This window comes from Mytilus galloprovincialis, chromosome 6 (genome assembly GCF_965363235.1).
Source record: "Mytilus galloprovincialis chromosome 6, xbMytGall1.hap1.1, whole genome shotgun sequence".
NCBI classification, from domain to species: Eukaryota; Metazoa; Mollusca; class Bivalvia; order Mytilida; family Mytilidae; genus Mytilus; species Mytilus galloprovincialis.
This window is the reverse complement of record NC_134843.1, coordinates 27,235,315-27,256,529: the sequence shown is the minus strand read 5'-3', so window position 1 is coordinate 27,256,529 and position 21,215 is coordinate 27,235,315. Positions and strand designations below refer to the sequence as shown.

General features: G+C 31.4%; 1 protein-coding gene across 4 annotated transcripts in view; it reads right to left on the bottom strand.

Moving 5' to 3' along the window:
• Positions 1-3,889: 3,889 nt before the first annotated feature.
• LOC143079293 (ETS domain-containing transcription factor ets-5-like) overlaps positions 3,890-21,215 on the bottom strand; it is a 28,647-nt gene continuing 11,321 nt past the window's right edge. For 2 of the 4 annotated variants that reach the window (XM_076254540.1, XM_076254541.1), the window contains exons 2-4: positions 8,743-9,003; positions 7,043-7,111; positions 3,890-5,871 (exon numbers count right to left, since the gene is read on the bottom strand). In XM_076254540.1, coding sequence (XP_076110655.1) covers positions 5,330-5,871; positions 7,043-7,111; positions 8,743-8,998 — 867 coding nt within the window. In that variant the 5' untranslated portion in view covers positions 8,999-9,003 and the 3' untranslated portion in view covers positions 3,890-5,329. Of the gene's footprint in view, positions 5,872-7,042; positions 7,112-8,742; positions 9,004-9,142; positions 9,240-20,453; positions 20,520-21,215 lie in introns of those variants that run through there. The other 2 variants (XM_076254543.1, XM_076254542.1) reach the window with 2 other exon arrangements.

Here is a 21,215-nt window from a genome sequence, read left to right as displayed (position 1 = left end):
GAAATCAATCATATATTTAAGTGATAAAAATGAGGATATATAAAACGTAATTTATTAGAAGAGAATTAAATGGTGAATTATAAACCAGATTTAACAAGTCACTGAATTACAGAAAGAATATCAATTATGTCACAGCTGCTGCAATTTTTTTTTTTTTTTTTTTTTCGAATATGATAAATTGCATTTGTCGTTAAAAGAATATGTGCAACTGCAACATCCATGTACTTCTATTATTCTTATTGATTTGTGATAAATAAGTACTTAGCGATTACGGACCACCATATTATTGATATTCAAAATCACAAGATAACAAAGCCTTCCCACTAAGTGCAAATCTCAATGAAGAACTGGGATTGTTTAATAAATCGAAGTCGTAAATGGTTTTTGTGTTTTATAGTTCAACAAGCGTCTCAACTGTTTGCTCACTATACTTTTCAACAAAAAATATAAATAAGCGATTAGTTTCTATCGGCATATTTTTGAACACTTCCTCGACTGAACCTTAGTTTGTAACAAATATTTTAGTGTCTTTTTACGGCCTGTTGCAAAGCCGACGGATTAATTAACTGGCAATCCAAATTAGCCAAACTACAGACATGTCCACCCAATTTATAAATCGCATTTATTAGATTCATTGTTAATTTGTTCAAGTTTTAAATATGCATGAAATAATTGCCACTGTTTGTAAAGCAAACAGCAATTAAACAGTGATATACTTTGCAAAGACTAGATTTTCTGTCTAACAAAATTATGCCATGTCTGAAACATCATGTACACTTTATTTCTATTTTATCGGTGATAATCGGTGGTCTGATTAACAAAGTGTTGGTTTCAAAAATAAAAGATGATTGTAACGCTTTCCTTACGAAAAGCTTCGACAGATTTTAAATAATAAGATGTTGGATGATAATCAAAACTGGTCTAAAAGTAGAAAGAAACCAATATAAAAAGATGAAGTCTACCAAACGAGGCAAACAAAAGATAGAACACAAATCTTACTAAACCCGAAAGAAAATTCGTTTGCTCATATGTTTCGAAAGAATGCGCAGTACATGCTCATCTTTAAAGTGTCTAGTTTGTGCTGCTCATGGCAAGTAAAATCTCATTCAGTGATAGTAATTACCGATACAGGGTAATGCATGGATTTTTGGTAAGAGGCAACCAAATCTTGATGACGTCCATAAATTATTTTACCTGTTGAGACTTGAAAGTTAAGTATCTAGCTTCTTTATTTGCTGCATCTCCGCTAAGCACGCTGCATGTAGGAGTAAGTGCAAAACATGATTACATGATTGGCTTGGAACTTCTAAGCAGTAAACAGTCATGCAGAAAAATCTGATAGCAAAGGAATTATACTGAAATATCGCACTTACTAAGTATTGGGAAATGCAATGTGTGATCTCTATATGCAGGTACTTCGGGAAGAATGCTTCGCATACTTATATATACATACAATGGAGAATGTAAATTTGGGAATGTGTCAAAGAGACAACAAACCAAAGACCAGAACACATACATTTTTTAGATAGCTTTTCTCGTCCTTATGATTTGTTCTTTGTTTCTTCCTTCTGTGTTGCTGGTTCTACCTAGGGGTTTAATGTGTTTGTACTGTATATAATGTATAAGAAATCAGTAAAACAAACCAAAATAATCAATAGTTGTCTTTTTGAAATTAAAATATTGTATACTGACTGGATTTAAAAACGCAACACTCATTTTGTTGATTTTTGTTTTTATCAAATCATGTTTGATATCCATACAACTACTTGTCATGCTTTTCATACTTCTTTCTCTTTAGAAAATAATCAACATTTTGACTCACCTGTGTTTATTGGACATACAAGATTTTTAAAGCCACATGGATTTCTTAAAGCGAAATTTAGAACCCATAAAAGATTTATTCAGTTTTTTTTAAGGTAAAGGTAGGCACTTGTTAAAACGTTTTTAAAATCATACAGTATGTGTTTGCAACTGTCCTAAGTCATGAACCTGTTGTTCAGTGGTTGTAGTTTGTAAATGGTGTTCAAAAGTATTTGTCGTTTCTCCTTTATTTTGTAAATTTGACTGTTGGTTTTCCTGTTTGAAGGGTTTGACACATCTAATTTTTGAACCCTTTATAGCTTGTTGTTCGGTGTGAACCAAGAATTCGTGTTGAATGTTGTACTTTGACCTATAACTGTTAACTTTTTGGATTGAGAGTTGTCTCATTGGCACTCATACCACATCTTTTTAATTTCTAATCAATAACTAGAGCCTGTGTCGCTCACTTTAGTCTATGTGCATATCAAACAAAGGACACAGATGGATTCGTGACAAAATTGAGTTTTGGTGATGGTGATGTGTTTGTAGATCTTACTTTACTGATCATTCTTGCTGCTTACAATTAAATTTGTCTGTAATGAACTTGGCCAAGTAGTTTCAGTGGAAAAAAAATTGTAAAAATTTACCAAAAGTTACAAAATTTATGAAAATTGTTAAAAAATTATGAAAATTGTTAAAAATTTATGAAAATTGTTAAAAATTTATGAAAATTGTTAAAAATTTATTAAACTTGTTAAAAAAAAATTGACTTTAAAGAACAATAACTCCTTATGGGGTCCAGTGACCATTTTGATCATATTAACTTATTTGTAGGTCTTACTTTGCTGTACATTATTTCTGTTTACAATTTATCTCTATCTATAATAATATTCAAGATAATAACCAAAACGGCAAAAATTCCTTGAAACTACCTATTAAGGGACAGCAACCCAACAACAAGTTGTCCGAATCATCTGAAAATTTCAGGACAGATCTTATCCTGATATTCAATTTAACCCCATGTCAGATTTGCTCTAAATGCTTTGGTTTCAGACATATTAGCCAAAATCTACATTTTATCCCTTTGTTCTATTTTTAGCCATGAAGGCCATCTTGATTGGTTGGTCAGGTCACCGGACACATTTAAGAACTATATAACCCAATGATTATTGTGGCCAAGTTTGGTTAAATTTGGCCCAGTAGTTTCAGAGGAGATTTTTGTTAAAAAAGTTAACGACGACGGACGACGGACGCCAAGTGATGAGAAAAGCTCACTTGGCTAAGTACTGGCATGAAAATACGGATTTTTTTGTGTTATTAAAATTTGCTGTTACAAAATGATAGAAATTATTATAAATTAAGGAATGCATCTCCCTCATGCAAAGCCCTGATTCCTTTCACGGATTTGGCTATACCTTTTGGACCTTTTGGATTATAGCTCTTCATCTTTTATATAAGGTTTGGATTTCAAATATTTTGGCCACGAGCATCACTTAAGAGACATGTATTGTCGAAATGCGCATCTGGTGCAAGAACATTGGTATCGTTAATTTTATTACTACCACTGGGTCGATGCCTCTGCTGGTGGACTATTCGTCCTCGAGGGTATCAGCAGCCCAGTAGCCAGTACTTCGGTACTGGCATGAAAATACGGATTGTTTGTGTTATTAAGATTTGCTGTTACAAAATGATAGAAATTATTATAAATTAAAGAATGTATCTCCCTCATGCATAGCTCTGATTCCTTTAACGGATTTGGCTATACTTTTTGGACCTTTTGGATTATAGCTCTTTATCTTTTATATACGCTTTGGATTTCAAATATTTTGGCCACGAGCATCACTGAAGAGACATGTATAGTCGAAATTCGCATCTGGTGCAAGAAAATTGGTACCGTTAATGTTATTGGCCCTGTGGGCCAGGTAGGCTAAAAATGAAATGTACAATGTATGGAAGCTTGTGTTAATCAGCCTTCTTTTGTTTTAACCTGCACTTGAAAACTGTTCCTTTTCAGCTAAAAAGGAAGTGAAAAATCAAGGTTCATACGAAAGATAGAAACCCAGCTCTTATAATGGACAAAGACTACAGAAATTCGTAGGTTCAGAAAATATTTAATATATATAAATGAATTCTCACACAGATGAAAATGTACAATAAATGTATGAGATCATGATGTGAAACTGACTTGTAAACAATAAAAATTATATCAATCAACTTACATGCGAGGCACATTTTATATCATCTACACACTTCTTAACAATAAATGTACGTGTACAGTTATTAAAAACAAAACATAAATGCATTCTCACAAAATATATATAAATCTTTTTTCTTTCATTTTGTGTAAAAATATAAAACAAAATTATTTACATGTCTTGAGTACGGAAACCGACAATGCCTATATTTTTTTAAAAATCAAACAGTTACTACAATTTTAGGACATCAATTTCGAAATTATTCGGTATAAAAATAAAGTCAATAATAATAATCCTTTAAATGTTTCATATATTGCATGCTGTGATTCCAAAGCAATAGCATGCTGTGATTCCAAAGCAATATAAAAACTGAGGATAATCCATATTATACATAACTGCATATCCTTGGAATTCATTATTACTAAAATCTGGTTATAAATCTAAAACTTTTGTCTCTTTCTGGGTAATACCTCTACAAATATATTTATGGAATACAGGTATAATGCATTAACATTGGGGAACATTGTACAAATGAAGAAAATTTCACCAGTAAGTACAATGACTATTCTAAAAATATAAGTATTCGCCAATATTCGTGGAAAAATCCTATGATTAAAGGCAAATTATTTAGAATAAGAAAAAAAAAATATTCACAATTTTTTTTACAACAACTTCGCCATTTTCAAACGATATTGCATTGGGCGCAATACCGGAAAAAAGTGCAGCATTGATTTTTCAATGGTACACTTTAATGCTGAGAAATCGTGTAATTTTCTCGTGTATCAAAATATTACTGTTCGTTCCCATGTAAAATCGTCACAAATGATACACAGAGCACCATTTTTGAAATCAGCTTATCTTTTTAAAAGACTATTTCACTAACAGAAAACACCCATAATCATTATATTTAACTGAATTTCCTGTGCATGACAAACATCTCTCCGTCTCACCTGCACGCGCAAATGTTTTGGAAAGTTTGAAAAATAGTCAGTTTTCTATTTATAGTAAACTGCACTTGTTTGGTATTAAGTCGTATTTCTGGTAACAAACGTTCTCCCTTAAGTGAACTCAAGGAAATATTTTGACTAATTCAAACAATCAAAATCGTGTTCAAATTTCAACTAAGACTAGTACCAAACTAGATGCCAAAACCTGCCATTTTTACACTTTATACTCTCGCTTTCAACTTATATGTTGCACCACGTAAACAGTCAGCATATACAGTAAATGCAATTATTTATCGTTCTTTGAACAATCATTTGGAAACCTTCGTGCAATATAATATGTCTGCATAATTTTATTCCTTCATAATACGGAAAAAAGTACATCTTTTACTATGGTAAACAGTTGTTCTGTGACGAAAATGGTAGATATTGAAAGCCTTGGTTTTCCTGTAGACACCAGTTTCTCTGTAAATAGTTTGTACTATAGCCTGAGTATGATTGAAGATTTCCATGCACAGAATTAAATCCATAATGATCCTGTGTTGTTCCTATACACGACTGAGCACTGTATACTGGGGGAGGGGACGATTCAACAAAGTTTCTGTAGTCGCTATTTGTACATTCGCTTGAGTTTTCCTCGTCGCATAAATATCTGTTCGCTCGCAGTAACAATCTAAAATTAAATTTGTAGGTATACCTCTTTCCTTGGACTTTTGTCAGAAACATTTTGTCATAATAATATCTCAGGGCTCGGCTAAGCTTGTCATAATTCATGTTTGGTTTATTTTTACGTCGTCCCCACCGACGTGCGACTTCCTCTGGGTTTGTCATTCGGAACTCTCCCGTACACCCTTCCCATTTAATACAGCAAGAGTTCTTAGTGTCTGTTAGAAGTTCGAGTAAAAACTGCCATAACTGTACTTGACCACTGCCTATAAAACCAATGATAAATTATGAAATTGAATACAGAAATAAAAAGATGTGATATGAGTGCCGATTTGACAACTCTCAATCCAAGTAACTATATATGATAAGAAAGTAAACAAATAAAGGTCGAAGTAAGGCATTCGATACGGAGCCTTGCTAATAAGACAACTATCTATCCAAGTCACAATTTGTAAAAAGTAAATAATTAAAAGTAAAAAAAACTGCCTTCAATATGGAGCCTTCTGTTGGCTCATATGTAAAAGCATGCTATAAAGGGCCCAAAATAACAAGTGTAAAATAAATCAATCTGGAAAACAAACGGTTTGATCTATATGGAAAAAAAAACGACTAATGAACAGCATCAACAAACGAAAACCACAGAACATGCTCATGTCGTAGGATAGGTCACGGTATACTAACACAAATTTTAAATATGGTTGTTTTACGAAGTGATTGTAAACCATTTTATTGATACCAAATTTCGTTGATTTCGTGGCAACATGTGAACCACAAATTCAAATGTTCAACAATTTACAAATTTTCTTTTGCTTTGTAAAACGACTTCCTTAAGCAAAACCACGAAATTAAATACCCACGAAAATGTATATTTCCACAATCCATGATAATTAGTACCAACGAAAATAAATGAATCCACAGTTTATCTCAACATTGGGTGGTGATCTCGTGGGCCGAGTGGTGCGAGTTGTCCAACTATATCAGTTCTTAGTATTTACCCAAATATATGAATACAATTGTGTTGATTTATGATGTGCACTTATGTTCCGACTCGGTGTAAAAACGAAACAATTAGATTGTTTGTTTCAAAAGAATACGGTCTTCAAATATTGGGAATATAGAGTTAATGTGTCTCTTTAGAATATTTTTAATTTTGTATTTCAACTATCTTCGTTAACTTAAAGCCTTAAACTTGTTTTCAAATTAGAAATTAATGTCAAGATTTCATCGATATTTCTATTTTGTAGATAAAAACCAAAACATCGGCATTGCGCATGTCATCGGTACATTTGTAGATGCGCATAAGTACCTTAGTACTTTGACATGAAAATATTGTTTTACTAAAACGCCAACGCACAGTTGGACATGTATATAACTTTAATTTTTATTTTCAGAGAACATCTACGTCATAATGATAAAGGATTGACGTCATAAACATACCTGCTAATAAAGATGCTAATTGTTGCAAATTTTCTTTTGCGCTTGGCCCGTCAATCAATTCTGGATTATCTGAAAGTGATAATGCATTGTCAGACAGATAAGATCACTTAGACACAAACAAATCGGAAATGTAAGGACAAACAAATCAAAGAAAAAATACGTACATGTTAGGACAAACAAATCAAAGAACAAATACGTACATGTAGGGACAAACAAATTAAAGAACAAATACGTATATGTAAGGACAAACAAATCAAATAACAAATACGTATATGTAAGGACAAACAAATCAAAGAACAAATACGTACATGAAAGGACAAACAAATCAAAGAACAAATACGTACATGAAAGGACAAACAAATCAAAGAACAAATACGTACATGAAAGGACAAACAAATTAAAGAACAAATACGTATATGTAAGAAAAAACAAATTAAAGAACAAATACGTATATGTAAGGAAAAACAAATTAAAGAACAAATACGTATATGTAAGGAAAAACAAATTAAAGAACAGATACGTACATGTAAGGACAAACAAATCAAAGAACAAATACGTACATGTTACTAGGACAAACAAATTAAAGAACAAATACGTATATGTAAGGACAAACAAATCAAAGAACAAATACGTACATGTAAGGAAAAACAAATTAAAGAACAAATACGTATATGTAAGGACAAACAAATCAAAGAACAAATACGTATATGTAAGGACAAACAAATCAAAGAACAAATACGTATATGTTAGGACAAACAAATCAAAGAACAAATACGTACATGTAAGGAAAAACAAATTAAAGAACAAATACGTATATGGAAGGACAAATAAATCAAAGAACAAATACGTATATGTAAGGTAAAACACGTACATGAAAGGACAAACAAATAAAAGAACAAATACGTGCATGAAAGGACAAACAAATCAAAGAACAAATACGTATATGTAAGGAAAAACAAATAAAAAAACAGATCAAGTACATGTACTAGAAGTTAAATGATATGTATATCAATTTTCACTAAACAAGTACAGATTTTTATTTAGGGGTCAGCTGATGTTCTCCGACAGGTGCGGGATTTTCTCGCTACATCGAAGACCCATTGGTGGCTTTCGGCTGTTATCTGCTCTTTGGTCGGATTGTTGTCTCTTTGAAATATTCCCCATTTTCATTCTCAATTTTATCAATGACTTCGAAATGTTCCATAGTTTGAACTTGAGTTTCAATTTCAATTCCATTTGAATGAAAAGAATTACGAGATATTTTAAGTCAATAAGACAGCAATCTAATAACATAATTTGGTAATGTAATGAATACATGAAAATATGTGTTTAAAATCTTAAAAGCTATAAATAAACTCTAGTCGAGATATGTACTATTATCAAATTGCAAAAAAATACGATATTATCATCTCATTAAGTTGATCTAAAAGCATGACTGTTTAAGGAACATAACACACCTTACGGTGAAGTCCAAATTTGTTATTGATTGATTTTGATTGTTTCGTTTATTATTATTTGTCTGACTTTTAAGTTTTCTTGTGGGGATCTCTTTAATGAAATATCAGCGTGGGCTATCTTTTTTTATATATATTTTCATCATATTTACCAAATGATGTAAAAGTTTCAATTAAAAAAAAAAATAATAAACAATGTACACAAGCTCGAAGATGCAAACTTATAATTGTGCAAAAAAAGCTTACCACCAGAAGGTATAATTTGTTTATCTGAACCAATACATTCCATGATGTCTGTTAGTATACTAGATTGATCGTCTTGCTCTACACCATTGCTCCCGCCAGACAGTGACCGTGATCTTTGCATATGTTCCTCGTAAGATGGTGGTGTCTTTCTATGATTTGCCATTGTGTCCTCGATTTCTGTTTGTAACAGTGCTGGCAGGTATGGTAATTGAAGGTTGTTACAGCTATCACCTCGTCTCTCAATACTACTTATCATTTTGTCTGTAAAATTGTATAAAAAATTAAAACATTAATTTAAATCCCCTTTTCAAAATTCGTGAAGATGAAATAAATCCAAATATTATGCAGTAACTATATTACTACTCAAGACTAATATTGTTTCGATATTTGCATTACGTACTAGACAAATTTAGACAAGGACATGAATATCGTCGAAAACAATAGAATTAAAATGTTTAAGAAAACCCGGTATTATTATAAGTTGTTGCGTCAAGCAGGAAGGTGAAAGATTTTGGTTTTTAATAAATTTCCAAGCCTTTTTATAGTTTGCATCTACGTAATCGGTTGTTTGTACAAATACAAAAGGTTTGTCTTAGAAATCTATAATTATAATTTATTCATGGCTTAATATAGGTGTTAAAATCGGACATACAAAGTACACCAGCAACAGTGTGTAGGAAGAATTATATATAAACAACCAAGAAAAGTGCATGTATAATCACATCTTCTGTCAACAGCTGTGTACTTGTGTCTGAGTTTTTATCTAGGCTCAGATATACACTCGGCCTAGATAAATGCACCTGTGAAAATTAGACGTCATTTCGCTTCAATACACCTCATTATTTTATTTTAATGGTAAACGATTTACTGTATTATCTGAAGCAAACAATAGAAACCGCAAATGTGATCACAAATGTCAAAAAAGATATGACTGTGATAACGTCGGTGTTTGTGTTTATTGATATAGGAAGACTGGAGCCGCCTATATCATACTTCAGTTGGGTATTCTTCGGTGATTTTAAGGGTCCCAGATTCGTTTAATGTATTCACGAAGTACACGAAGTGTTTAAAATCTAAATATAGATCAACTGGAAATCCAAAACTTTAGAATATATCGAGGGTTTCCCAAATCTTTAAGTGCAACTCTTTTCAGGACAGACTGTACGGAATAACATTAGTTTTGCAAACAAAGCTTCTTTTTAGTTTTTAATTCAATTGATACTATCATATAATTATTCCTAATGTTTTATTGAAAATACAATTTGAAAAAAGCAGTCCAAAGACTGGAGTTGAGCATTCTTTATTTGAAGTCACGATTTTTAACAATTACCAATGCTCAATTTTATATAAGACATACTGGTAAGTTGTGTTCCACAATTTAAAAAAAAAGGTATATATGAAAAATATAAAAATTAATGTTTCAACGTAGATAGATGTCTCGTGACCTTTTGATTACATATTTATCTATGTAATGATTAATATATGGAATTATATTGGTATATAAAATTTAATAAAGGAGATGGAGCACACGGCCCTTATTTGTCCAAATATAAGGGCATAATATAAAAGAGGGGCGAAAGATACCAAAGGGACAGTCAAACTCATAGATCGAAAATAAACTGACACGCCATGGCTGAAAAAGACAAACAGACAAATAATAGTACACAAGACACAACATAGAAAACTAAAGACTAAGCAACACGAAGTAAAATATGTTTTCAATAAGTTGTTTTTTCTGAGCTGAGGTACGTACAGGGTGTTTAAAATCTAAATTACAAAATTCACACATAACAAGTTACCATGGCAATAAAATCTGACAAATTCTGTTCATTTGTCATTTTTTTTTTAATTTTTACGCATTTTTCCCCAGCTTTTACTGTAAAGTTTGGATTGAAAAGTACGTGCGCACCAAGAATAAGCTAACTACATTTGCTGATATAATGTAAATAGCTGTAATAAAGTTTTCCTTGACTGCAAACGATGTTTCAACAAAGGACATATGGATTGAAAACTTCACACATTTATCAGTTTTCTTTGTTTTCATGAAAAAGGTGGATACAATGACGTAAGTTGGCGTTAAAATCAGAAAAAATATCTTATGCAATTCTTTATTGACCTTATGCATTTACTAACATAATGTGCTAATTTGAAAAAGATCTAAAAACTGTATTTCCTTAGGCCACAAACAGGCCTTAATGCCACAAAAAAAAAAATCAACAAGAAATTGACAAATATAGCTACGGTTTAATAGCCTGGAACAGATCAAACCTTAGTTTTTTTTTAATATTTTTTTTAAATCAGATACTTGGACTACGTCCGGCATTTTGTTTAAAAAATATATAATATATTGTAAAATTTCTATACATGTAACTGTTGCAGTATCCGCCATTACCAGGTAGAACTTGTCCAACTAAAACTAAATGGAAAACAAATGAAAACTAATCGAAGGGTGAGCAGAAGCGTGTCATCTGTTGACTGATTCAGTTATTTCTGGTTTATTATATACATTTTAAAGCAACAGTATGTTTGGGCGGAAAAAGTAATCTACAGAAGTCAAGACGATTGTTCAATTGGTTGTGTCTAACGCCACTTTCAGCAAACTATGTTTTATCATTGTACAGTTTTTTGTTGGTGGAAAAAGCATGAAAACCTAAATATCGACCATCGGCAGGAAAATCGGCAGTCCTAGCCAATTAAGTACTTGTCACGAGCGGGGTTGGAACAGCATTGACAGTCTTGAGGTCACTGTATATGTAGATGAATCAATTATACTAAGGCCATCGAGGACCCCTTAATCAAGACGAAGATCAATCACTATTGTTTTTAAAAGCTGCTTTGTAATCAGGTCATGCTACAGGAAATTAAAAACAACATGTAGAAGAGGTCTAGCTAACACTCGTCCTGAATATGCATGAAATATTTGCCACTAGACTTTAAGCAACCATCCATCAATCAATTAATCGCTATATAACAAAAGATTAACATCAAATTCCTGATTCGCGCGTGTATTTATAATGTCTTTATATACATACTCAGATATATGACATAATACTTTAAAAACCTAAAAGTACACACATCAATGTGAAATCGTGAATTTGAGTGAATATATAAAAGTTTATTTAAATCGGCCTATTGTTGATGTAATATAGGAAGATAGGGCCCATTTTATTTTCTAATATATGAAATTATATTAATGTGGTTAGAGCATTTCTTTTCTTTTCTGTAGTGTAATCCATTTATTTTTTTGCTTCCGTACTTTTGGGTGAATAATTAATTCAACATATATATCTCATAAATTACAAGTTTGAAAGGAATATGGTGCTGAAGTTTACATAAATAAACATTTAAATCAACACACTTCTATAATGAACATCCTGTTCCTTTACTTTATAATTGAGATTATTTATATCATATTTTTAGTGTTATATTTCTGAAAAAAAAAGTAGTATCAAAATACAGAACATGTCTTTTTTTTACAACGAGTAATTAATTTTGTGAAATAGATATACTGATACTTATGAACCTACATGTAAATAAAAGTACTGTAGCATTTATCGTAAGTGCATGTGGTACCTTGTACTAAGTGCATTTTAAAAAAAAATATATTCTAATAATGATTTTCGACGATGAAATTCAAAATAAACAGCATTTTCAAAAATGATGTGTTTCTTTATAAATAATTAATGACTTCTGCATCTGATTTTTTGGCGAAAAAAAAGGATAGTTGCATGCGCTTGTTTTTGGGAAACAAGCATTTTGTATCAAAAGTTAGTACTGAAAATGTTTTTGAGTGTGAAATGTATGCATGGGAAGGAAATATTTCTATAATTAGAAAAAAGTATTTATATGACATGGAAATTGAAAATTAAGCAGACTCTATTTGAAAGGTTTGTTCGTTAGTAGTCTAAATTACCAAGCCAAAGGAATTAACGGACTCCTTGTGTATAAACCGGCAGATAGATACTAACAAACTAAATTATGCTGACTTCACACGTAATTCGAATTCTATTCGCATTAACTATTCAAATCATTCAATTCGCATTCGAAACGTTTTACGTCCTAACGTCAGTTCTAATTCGAATTGCAATGAGCGTCAAATCCGCTTTACTGTCCTAACGACTTTTAAATCGTATTTTAAAACAAAAACGTATTTCTAATGCGAATTGGATAATCCGAATGAGCCAATTTGAATCAATTCGAATTAAAAAAAAAGACGAGTGTGTGAACGCGATAAGTGAATTCGAATCGCATTCGGTTCGAATTCAATACGAGTGTGAACGAGGCATAAGATATTTTTTTTTTAAATAAGATTAGTATAGAACTATTCGACTCTTCAATACTTGGTAAGAGTTCTTGAGATCTTTATTTTCACCATCATAATAATTGTTTTGGATACTTGTACTATGAGGATAGGCTTCCGTTGATGATGTTGTAATAACAATACTATAAATGGGAAAAAGAAGGAAAAAACAATGAATAGAAAAACAGCCTAAAACACTCCCTAAAAACTGAATAACTAAATAACACAAAATGCCAATAAAGAAAATAAAATAGAGCTGATATGGAATGGTAAACTTCTTTCTACTATCAGTTTCATAAAAGGTTTCGCTAGAATGAGAGACAATAAATGTAATGAGAGACAATAAATGTAATGAGAGACAATAAATGTAATGAGAGACAATAAATGTAATGTATGTAGTTTGATTATCCCTTTCTTAAATGGAAAGTATATATATATTTAAGACAGACAGCTAGATACCAGAAACATAGTATGTATACACATGCCAGAGTCTGAGCTTGATTTGCTATATGATATAAAAACTAAACTGACGAAAAAAGGTTATTTATTCAAAATCATAAAATGCAAAAAATACATTTTGCAAATAGAACATTTGACATAAAAGTTCATATTTAATATGAAATAATAATACATAATTAATACGAAATTACATCAACTAATATCATATCAATTGAATAAATGACAAAGAATAGCAAAGGTTGGGAGAAAAATCTGCCCCATAAATAAACATATATACATATCTACTTCAAAAGATAACAGTAAGGGAGGTATGTGGATGGGAATTTTGAACAAATTGTTTGATAAGAATCACAAGTTAACACATCAAATGCTGATGATAAAAGGAAGTGACCATAATGCACTTACACGTGAACTCGTGCTGACCAGCAAGATCATTGACCAATAAGAAAGATGAAATCCAATCATGCCTTGGTCATAAGTGAAATTTCTCTGCACGTGAAAACATGTTATCCACAATTTATCGTTTAGTTAAGTAGGACTCTCTGACCCTTTGACCAGACTAGAGACATCACACATTTAGAGTATTAATAGCACACTCTTTTATTTAAGTCGGTTAGTTATAACATAGATGTAATACATCTATGGTTATAACCAAATAATTACATAAGATGTATGTTTCGTTATGATACTTTATTCTGATTGGCTTACTGCATATCACGTGTTATTCCGTGATAACACGCGCTTCCGCGCTTCATACAACGCTTTTACACCACAATGAAGTTACAAAAAGAAGCATTCAATTCTTAAATAAAACAGAATTATCTTCTCTGCTGTCCTAAATTATTAATTCCGCTTAATTAATTTTCAATTAGCAAATACAATTGGTTTTAAGACAGACAGCTAAATTCCAGAAACATACTATGTATACACATGCCAGAGTCTGAGCTTGATTTGCTATATGATATAAAAACTAAACTGACGAAAAAAGGTTATTTATTCAAAATCATAAAATGCAAAAAAATACACCTTGCAAATAAAACATTTGACATAAAAGTTCATATTTAATATGAAATAATAATACATAATTAATACGAAATTACAACAACTAATCAATTGAATAAATGACAAAGATATATGTAACTGATTCGTTTTAATGAAACAATAAACTCATCATGGATTCGAAGTTTTTACGCCGGTCTATGTAAGACTCATAAGTGACGCTCGATTCAACTCGTTAAAACGCACCATCAAGTACGAAGTTGAAGAGAATAGAGGACTCAAAATTCTAGAGAGGTTTTGCCCTAAAAAAGCTGAGGAAAAATATACCTAGGATAGAAACCCTTAGTATTTTGAAAAATCTCAAAGTTTTTACAGGGAATTTATAGTTCAAGTATGTCCATTTGTTTGACCATAAAGATTCACCACTTGTATTTGTGTGAATAGTGGCAAATGTGTTTGTTAAGACTGGAGAAATCAAAATTAATGTTTGATGCTGCTTCATTTTTAAAGAGGTTGATCTTTTATCAAGCATATATTTGTATTTTTTAATCACGGCTGATTCACATCGACCCTATTGAAAAAGTAGTTTGATTCTAACTAAACCTGAAATAATAGATATAAGTATTCGATAATCATTTGCCGATTTGATTTTAAAACCGTGGTTTGTAAGGACATCTGTTTATATTTGGATAAAATTGAGAATGGAAATGGGGAATGTGCCAAAGAGACAACAACCCGACCATAGATCAGACAACAGCAGAAGGTCACCAACAGGTCTTCAATGCAACGAGAAATTCTCGCACCCGGAGGCGTCCTTCAGCTGACCCCTAAACAAATATATACTGGTTCAGTGATAATGAACACCATACTAAACTCCAAATTGTACACAAGAAACTAAAAGTTAAAATGATACAAGACTAACAAGGCCAGAGGCTCCTGACTTGGGACAGGCGCAAAAATGCGGCGGGGTTAAACATGTTTGTGAGATCTCAACCCTCCCCTATACCTCTAGCCAATGCAGAAAAGTAAACGCATAACAATACACACATTAAAATTCAGTTCAAGAGAAGTCCGAGTCTGATGTCAGAAGATGTAACCAAAGAAAATAAAGAAAATGACAATAATACATAAAAAACATCAGACTACTAGCAGTTAACTGACATGCCAGCTCCGGACCTCATTTAAACTGATTGAAAAATTATGTCTTCATCATATGAATATCAGGCACAATCCTCCCCGTGAGGGGTTTAGTATCATACCATCATAACATATATGAGAAGAACATAACCCGTGTCATGCCAACAACTGGTTTATTAAGAACATGTGTTATTTCTGTATTTTTCAGTTCTTTATAAATAATTCCTTTTCTGAGTTATCTCCCCTAATATAGCAAAGTTTAGAAATTTAAAATTTACGGAAACATTTTCTTTTTGTGTAAGAAAAGGTGTTACCATACTTTTACTTTTACGATTTAGCTAACAATTTGTCCTAAATTCCATTATTCAATATTTAAGAATGAGGTGCTGATCAGTTGACTTAATAGTACAATGTACTTATCGTATGCATACCCATCCAAAAGATAATTTATCTTCTGTATATCATTTTTTAAGGGAGGCTTTACTTATTAGCGAACGGGGAACTGTAGTTTTATATAACGCTTCAAAAAGATGTAACTGATTCTGAAAATTCACTGGTCTTCAATTAAATAAATAGTCGGAAATATAAAAATCGGAATCGGATAAGTTTCGCGCAAAAAGTGTGAGTATAATTATCTTGCTCATTATGAAAATCAAATTTTAAATTCCAAAATCATTGAAAAAAAATGTATAGTCCATCTGAGAGTACCCAGTTAACTTACTGTCAGAAACTAAACTAATAAATAGACCATGTTTTCCTGAACTAAGACATCATTTGGCACACCTCCGTGTGTGGTTTCAATTCTAACATTTCTGTAAGTGTCATTTTTCTCTTTATAGCCTTTATTATAAAGAGTTAATATGTTCAATTTTTCCATAGTTTACACAACTCAAGTTATACACCTAAAGAACAAAGACATGTTTAAATAGTGCGAATAATTCGACATGTAACTTTAGATTATATGCAATATGTACAACCACAAAGTATTACTTCTGTCCAAGATTATTCGATACTTGTTGAATTATCAGTGATTAAAATTGACAAAAGATTTAGTAAGTCAGATAGGTTACATTCAAGTATTTAGATTATTCGAAATATGCGTGACATGTACATTGTAGACTTATATACTCTCAATATGTAAGACATTATATTTTAAAAACTGGTCATGATTATTCATTATGTTAACCTTTTATAGCTGAAATATACAGTTTGTGTTTTGCTCATTATTGAAGGTCATACGCTGACCTATATTTGCGTATACCAATGTCACTTAGACTCTAACGATTAGTTGTTATGACAATCACAGCGCTCTCTTTTTTTTTATAATAAAATGACTCTAGACTATTAGACCTAACAATAAGACATTCTTTGCTCATTAACTAATTTGCAAACTCTGCTTAACATTGTTGTTTTTCTAAAAAAAAAAAAAAAAAAAAAAAAACAATTTCCCCTGTTTTCCCTGTTTTCCCTGTTTTCCCTTTTATTTCTTATTTTATTTATTTTTGGGGGGATAATGGTTAGGCTGGTTATGATTTGCATTTAATTGTCAAACTGGTAAACTTGCATGTATCACCTGCCATGGCCTTTTTAAATTGAAACTAGACCAAAAAATTGCTTTATTTTAATTCCATGAAATTAATTCGGTTAATAAAATAGTAAACATTTCGATGACATATATGTAAACTTGTCAGGAAAATTTAAAACTAACATTTTGTGATGTCAGATCCTTTTATATTTAACTATGATATATTGGTTTTACTCATTATTGAAGGTCATACGGTTATCCCTAGTTGTTTATATTCACGTTGAGTGGTCTCATATAAGAATAAAACCTTTAAAAAGTATTCGGTTATTCTTTCAAGATTTGGTTGCAAGAAGCATCACAAATGCTTCCAAAATTAATGTTACCGACAATGGCGAAGATACATAAAATTCACACAACCCTAGTACACCAGCTTGCATGCACAATGTTATTGAATTTCTATCGCACACGAACCCGTGTATAATAGATATAAACGTGTCCGAACATTTATTTCCTGTTATTTTATTGGTTTAAAATACAACATTGAAAATGCATCATCAGAAATTCTACATCAGAAAGCTACGTTCATAAAATAGGTGTTTCTTGAAAAGCTTCTGGATCAAAAGTAAAAGTTAAAACATAAAACATGTAAGGACACGAACACCAACAGGAATTCAAAACAGCCAAAGTCAATTCTAAGATATTAAGTCGTAAAAACATGAGTTTACCTAGACTATTTGAAAATATAATTTCTGGTTGTCAACAAACGAGGCGAAAGCGACCAGGGGCGGATGCAGGAATTTTCGAAAGGGGGGTGCTAACCCAGGGCACCCAGGGCAAAGGGGGGGTGCAAAACATATGTCCCGATACAAATGCATTGATCGGCAAAAATAAAGGGGGGGTGCGCACCCCCGGAACCCCCCCCCCCCCCCCCTGGATCCGCCACTGATTCGAAATGTTGAATCAATATCCACAATCCAAAGACACGCCCATAAATCAAAACGATACACATCAAACAACAACAGTCCAGAAAACACTTACAAAATGTATAAAAACAAATATATTTTCATTCTTTCTTGTTGAAAACAAAACAGATTTTAATGTAAAATAACATCGTATCTGTTGAACCCATGATGTTTTTAAAAAAAGCTTGAAAAAAGGGAAACAACCGATCTTTGAAGGTCATTTTCAAAGACTGTCGTCACTACGGACGAAAGGCGTGAGAAAGTTGCATCTGGGATGAGCAATGTGTTATGTAAATTTGTTTTACATTACGAGGCTGTTAAAGAAAACAAATAATGGGTATGGGTTCATCACTGGACTTCCCATGCATGTTCTGGCAGTATAACCCTAATTTCTAAAGGTTAGCGTCCGTTTGACTGTGCTGGATGAACAATACTTCCGTTTATATAATGAGGCCGTTAATAATTCGTAGCATCGTTAAGGCTGAGTTCCACTTTCCATGCATATAAAAAAAAACACGCTTACAACAAATTTCCGAGAGGTTCGTAGGAGTCCTGTTGTTAGGGAAAATGTCTAACCGTATACACTATATATACCATTATTTTCTAGTGACCGTTCTAATTTCAGCTTTTCCTCTATGTCTCCCGACTTTGCAGAACCTTTTGTACCAATAATTTATTGGTTCTCGTAATGAATATGCTTGCACTTATTTCCATCGAAGATTGAGCAAGCCAAATCAATTTACCAATGGTTTATAAAATACATATGCGTAAACTATACTATAGTAATTTACCAGATATAACTAGAGGTTACCGAATTATGACTGATATAAAAAAAGTTCCAGCCTGCGAAATTCATGTCCCAAAAGCGAGAAATGGCAATCATAGATTCCGTCATTCTGTGTTGACATAAATAACTTTGTCGAACCCTTATTGAATTTTATGAAATTTAGACAGAATCTTTCTTATTTCCCGAGAATTTTTTTAAAATATTGATATATCAATGTTTCGTTTTTTACTGATAAAGGCTAACATTTAGATTGAGTCTGGGTGATTTTACTAGACACATGTACATCCTATATCATTTTTTTTTTCTTTTCAAATTTCTTCGATATGTATGATTTCAATTAAAACAAAAATTCCAACAAAGAAGTTGAAATAGTATGCCTTTCGTTCTAGAAAAGAGAAAATATTTAATGTAAGGTCCTATATTTAAAACAAAGAAAATAATAAGAATTGGTTTTTGAGTGTTTTTTTTTTTTTTTTTTTTTCTTTTTTTTTTTGAGAATTACAGGATATTAACGTGTAGCTTCTTTCGAAATTTAAAACTAATTCTATTTTTGTTATTTGAGATAAATATGCAAACTTTTTTCGACAATTTGTTTGTTGCAAAATCAGTTCAGTTTACATAATTAGGTAAACCTAGTTTTCAAACAAAATTTTTTTTTAATTTCATCTTTCAAATAGTTTTAAAAAGTTAAATTACTTTATAACTTCTTTGCTGGTGATATTTATACTCTCAGTTGGTCTGATTATGACTACTGTAAGCATTACAAAGGGTCAATAAATTTACCACCGCAACAGTCCAATGTTTCAAATTGGCAATGATTTATTAAATGATTATGTGTATTGACATTGCTCATTTAATGACTTTTTTGTTTAATGAGTAACTCTGCGCGTTCCTGACGAAGGTCATTCTAAAATCTGTGCTGAACCAAACGAGACACTAAAAAATAGACAAAGTTTTGTAAGACGGGTGGTTTTATTCTTGCGTTTTCCACTTGTGGATTAATATTATAGTCCTCTAGCAGTGGAATGGGTCAATAAAAACATACCTTTCTTTGATCAATATGTTGTTCGATTACTTTTATAAGAAACGGTCAAGGACAAAGTTGAAGCATGCAAAATGCTTGAATAAATGCAGATATGTGTAACTAAATGGAACCAACAGTTGTTATACCTATGTTTGGTAATTTTTGCTTGCAATTAAACAAGCGAGTTTTTTCGTTTGAATTGTTATACATTTTGTTTTTAGGGGCATTTTTTGTTTGCTATGGTTTGTTTATATTTGAAGTCCGTGCGCTGAACGATAGTAACTAGATTTGACATTACTTGGTATTTTGAGAAAACGTGTCTTTGGCAATCCTACCAAACATTATTATATAAGGATATAAATGTTCTGTTAAATCGATGTATTTATTATTTTATTTAGATTTATCGTTTCACAGTGTTTTATTTTTATTAGATACCTTACTATGATACAACTGCATATGGAATCAAATATTTGTATAATTTCTTCAAAAGAAGCGGGAAAATATATATAGATATATACCTTCATATACACGTGGTCTTGATAGCTCATAGAATGCAAATTTGTTGCCGTTCTCTTTCTCGACCTATTGTGTTCGATTCCCTAAGAGGAAACCATATTGCTCATGATTCAATTTGTATTAATTAATAAAAATGTAATTTGAAATTGAATGCATCTAGTGGATGGTTATTTCATTGGCAATAATACCGCATCTCCTTATTTAACAGTATGTAATGCAAAAAAGGCATAATCGGGATTTAATTTCAAATAAAAATCATTCAAATTTTAAACAATACTTTAAAACAACGTTTCGATTTATATTATTTTCAAGACTTTTGTACTCATTTTTTTAAAAATATATATAGGATTTGGAAATTGTTGAACAAAAAGCGTGAGTTTCAACGATTTCCGAACTTTCCAACAAAATAGCATTGACGTCTTTTCAGTTCTGTTTTTAATTCAATGGCTATTATAGATAGTATTTATAGTCATTAATTTTATCAAAAATGCTTAATTTCTATACAAACTTTTATTGTTGTAGTTAAGATTCGAAGGAAAATCTTAAAGCTAGTATTTTGAAGTAAGATCAAATTTTTATTGGACTTATCAGAGCTTATATTTCAATCTTAAGTTAAAAGTTCTCAAAATGAAGTAAACATTTTTTAGTTAATTGTCACATATTTTAAAACTTCATTTCAAGTTGAGGCTATTGCACTTTGGACTAGAGAAACTTTGCTTTTAAAATAAAAATATGGTATAATTTACTTTTTTTGTAATTCGAAC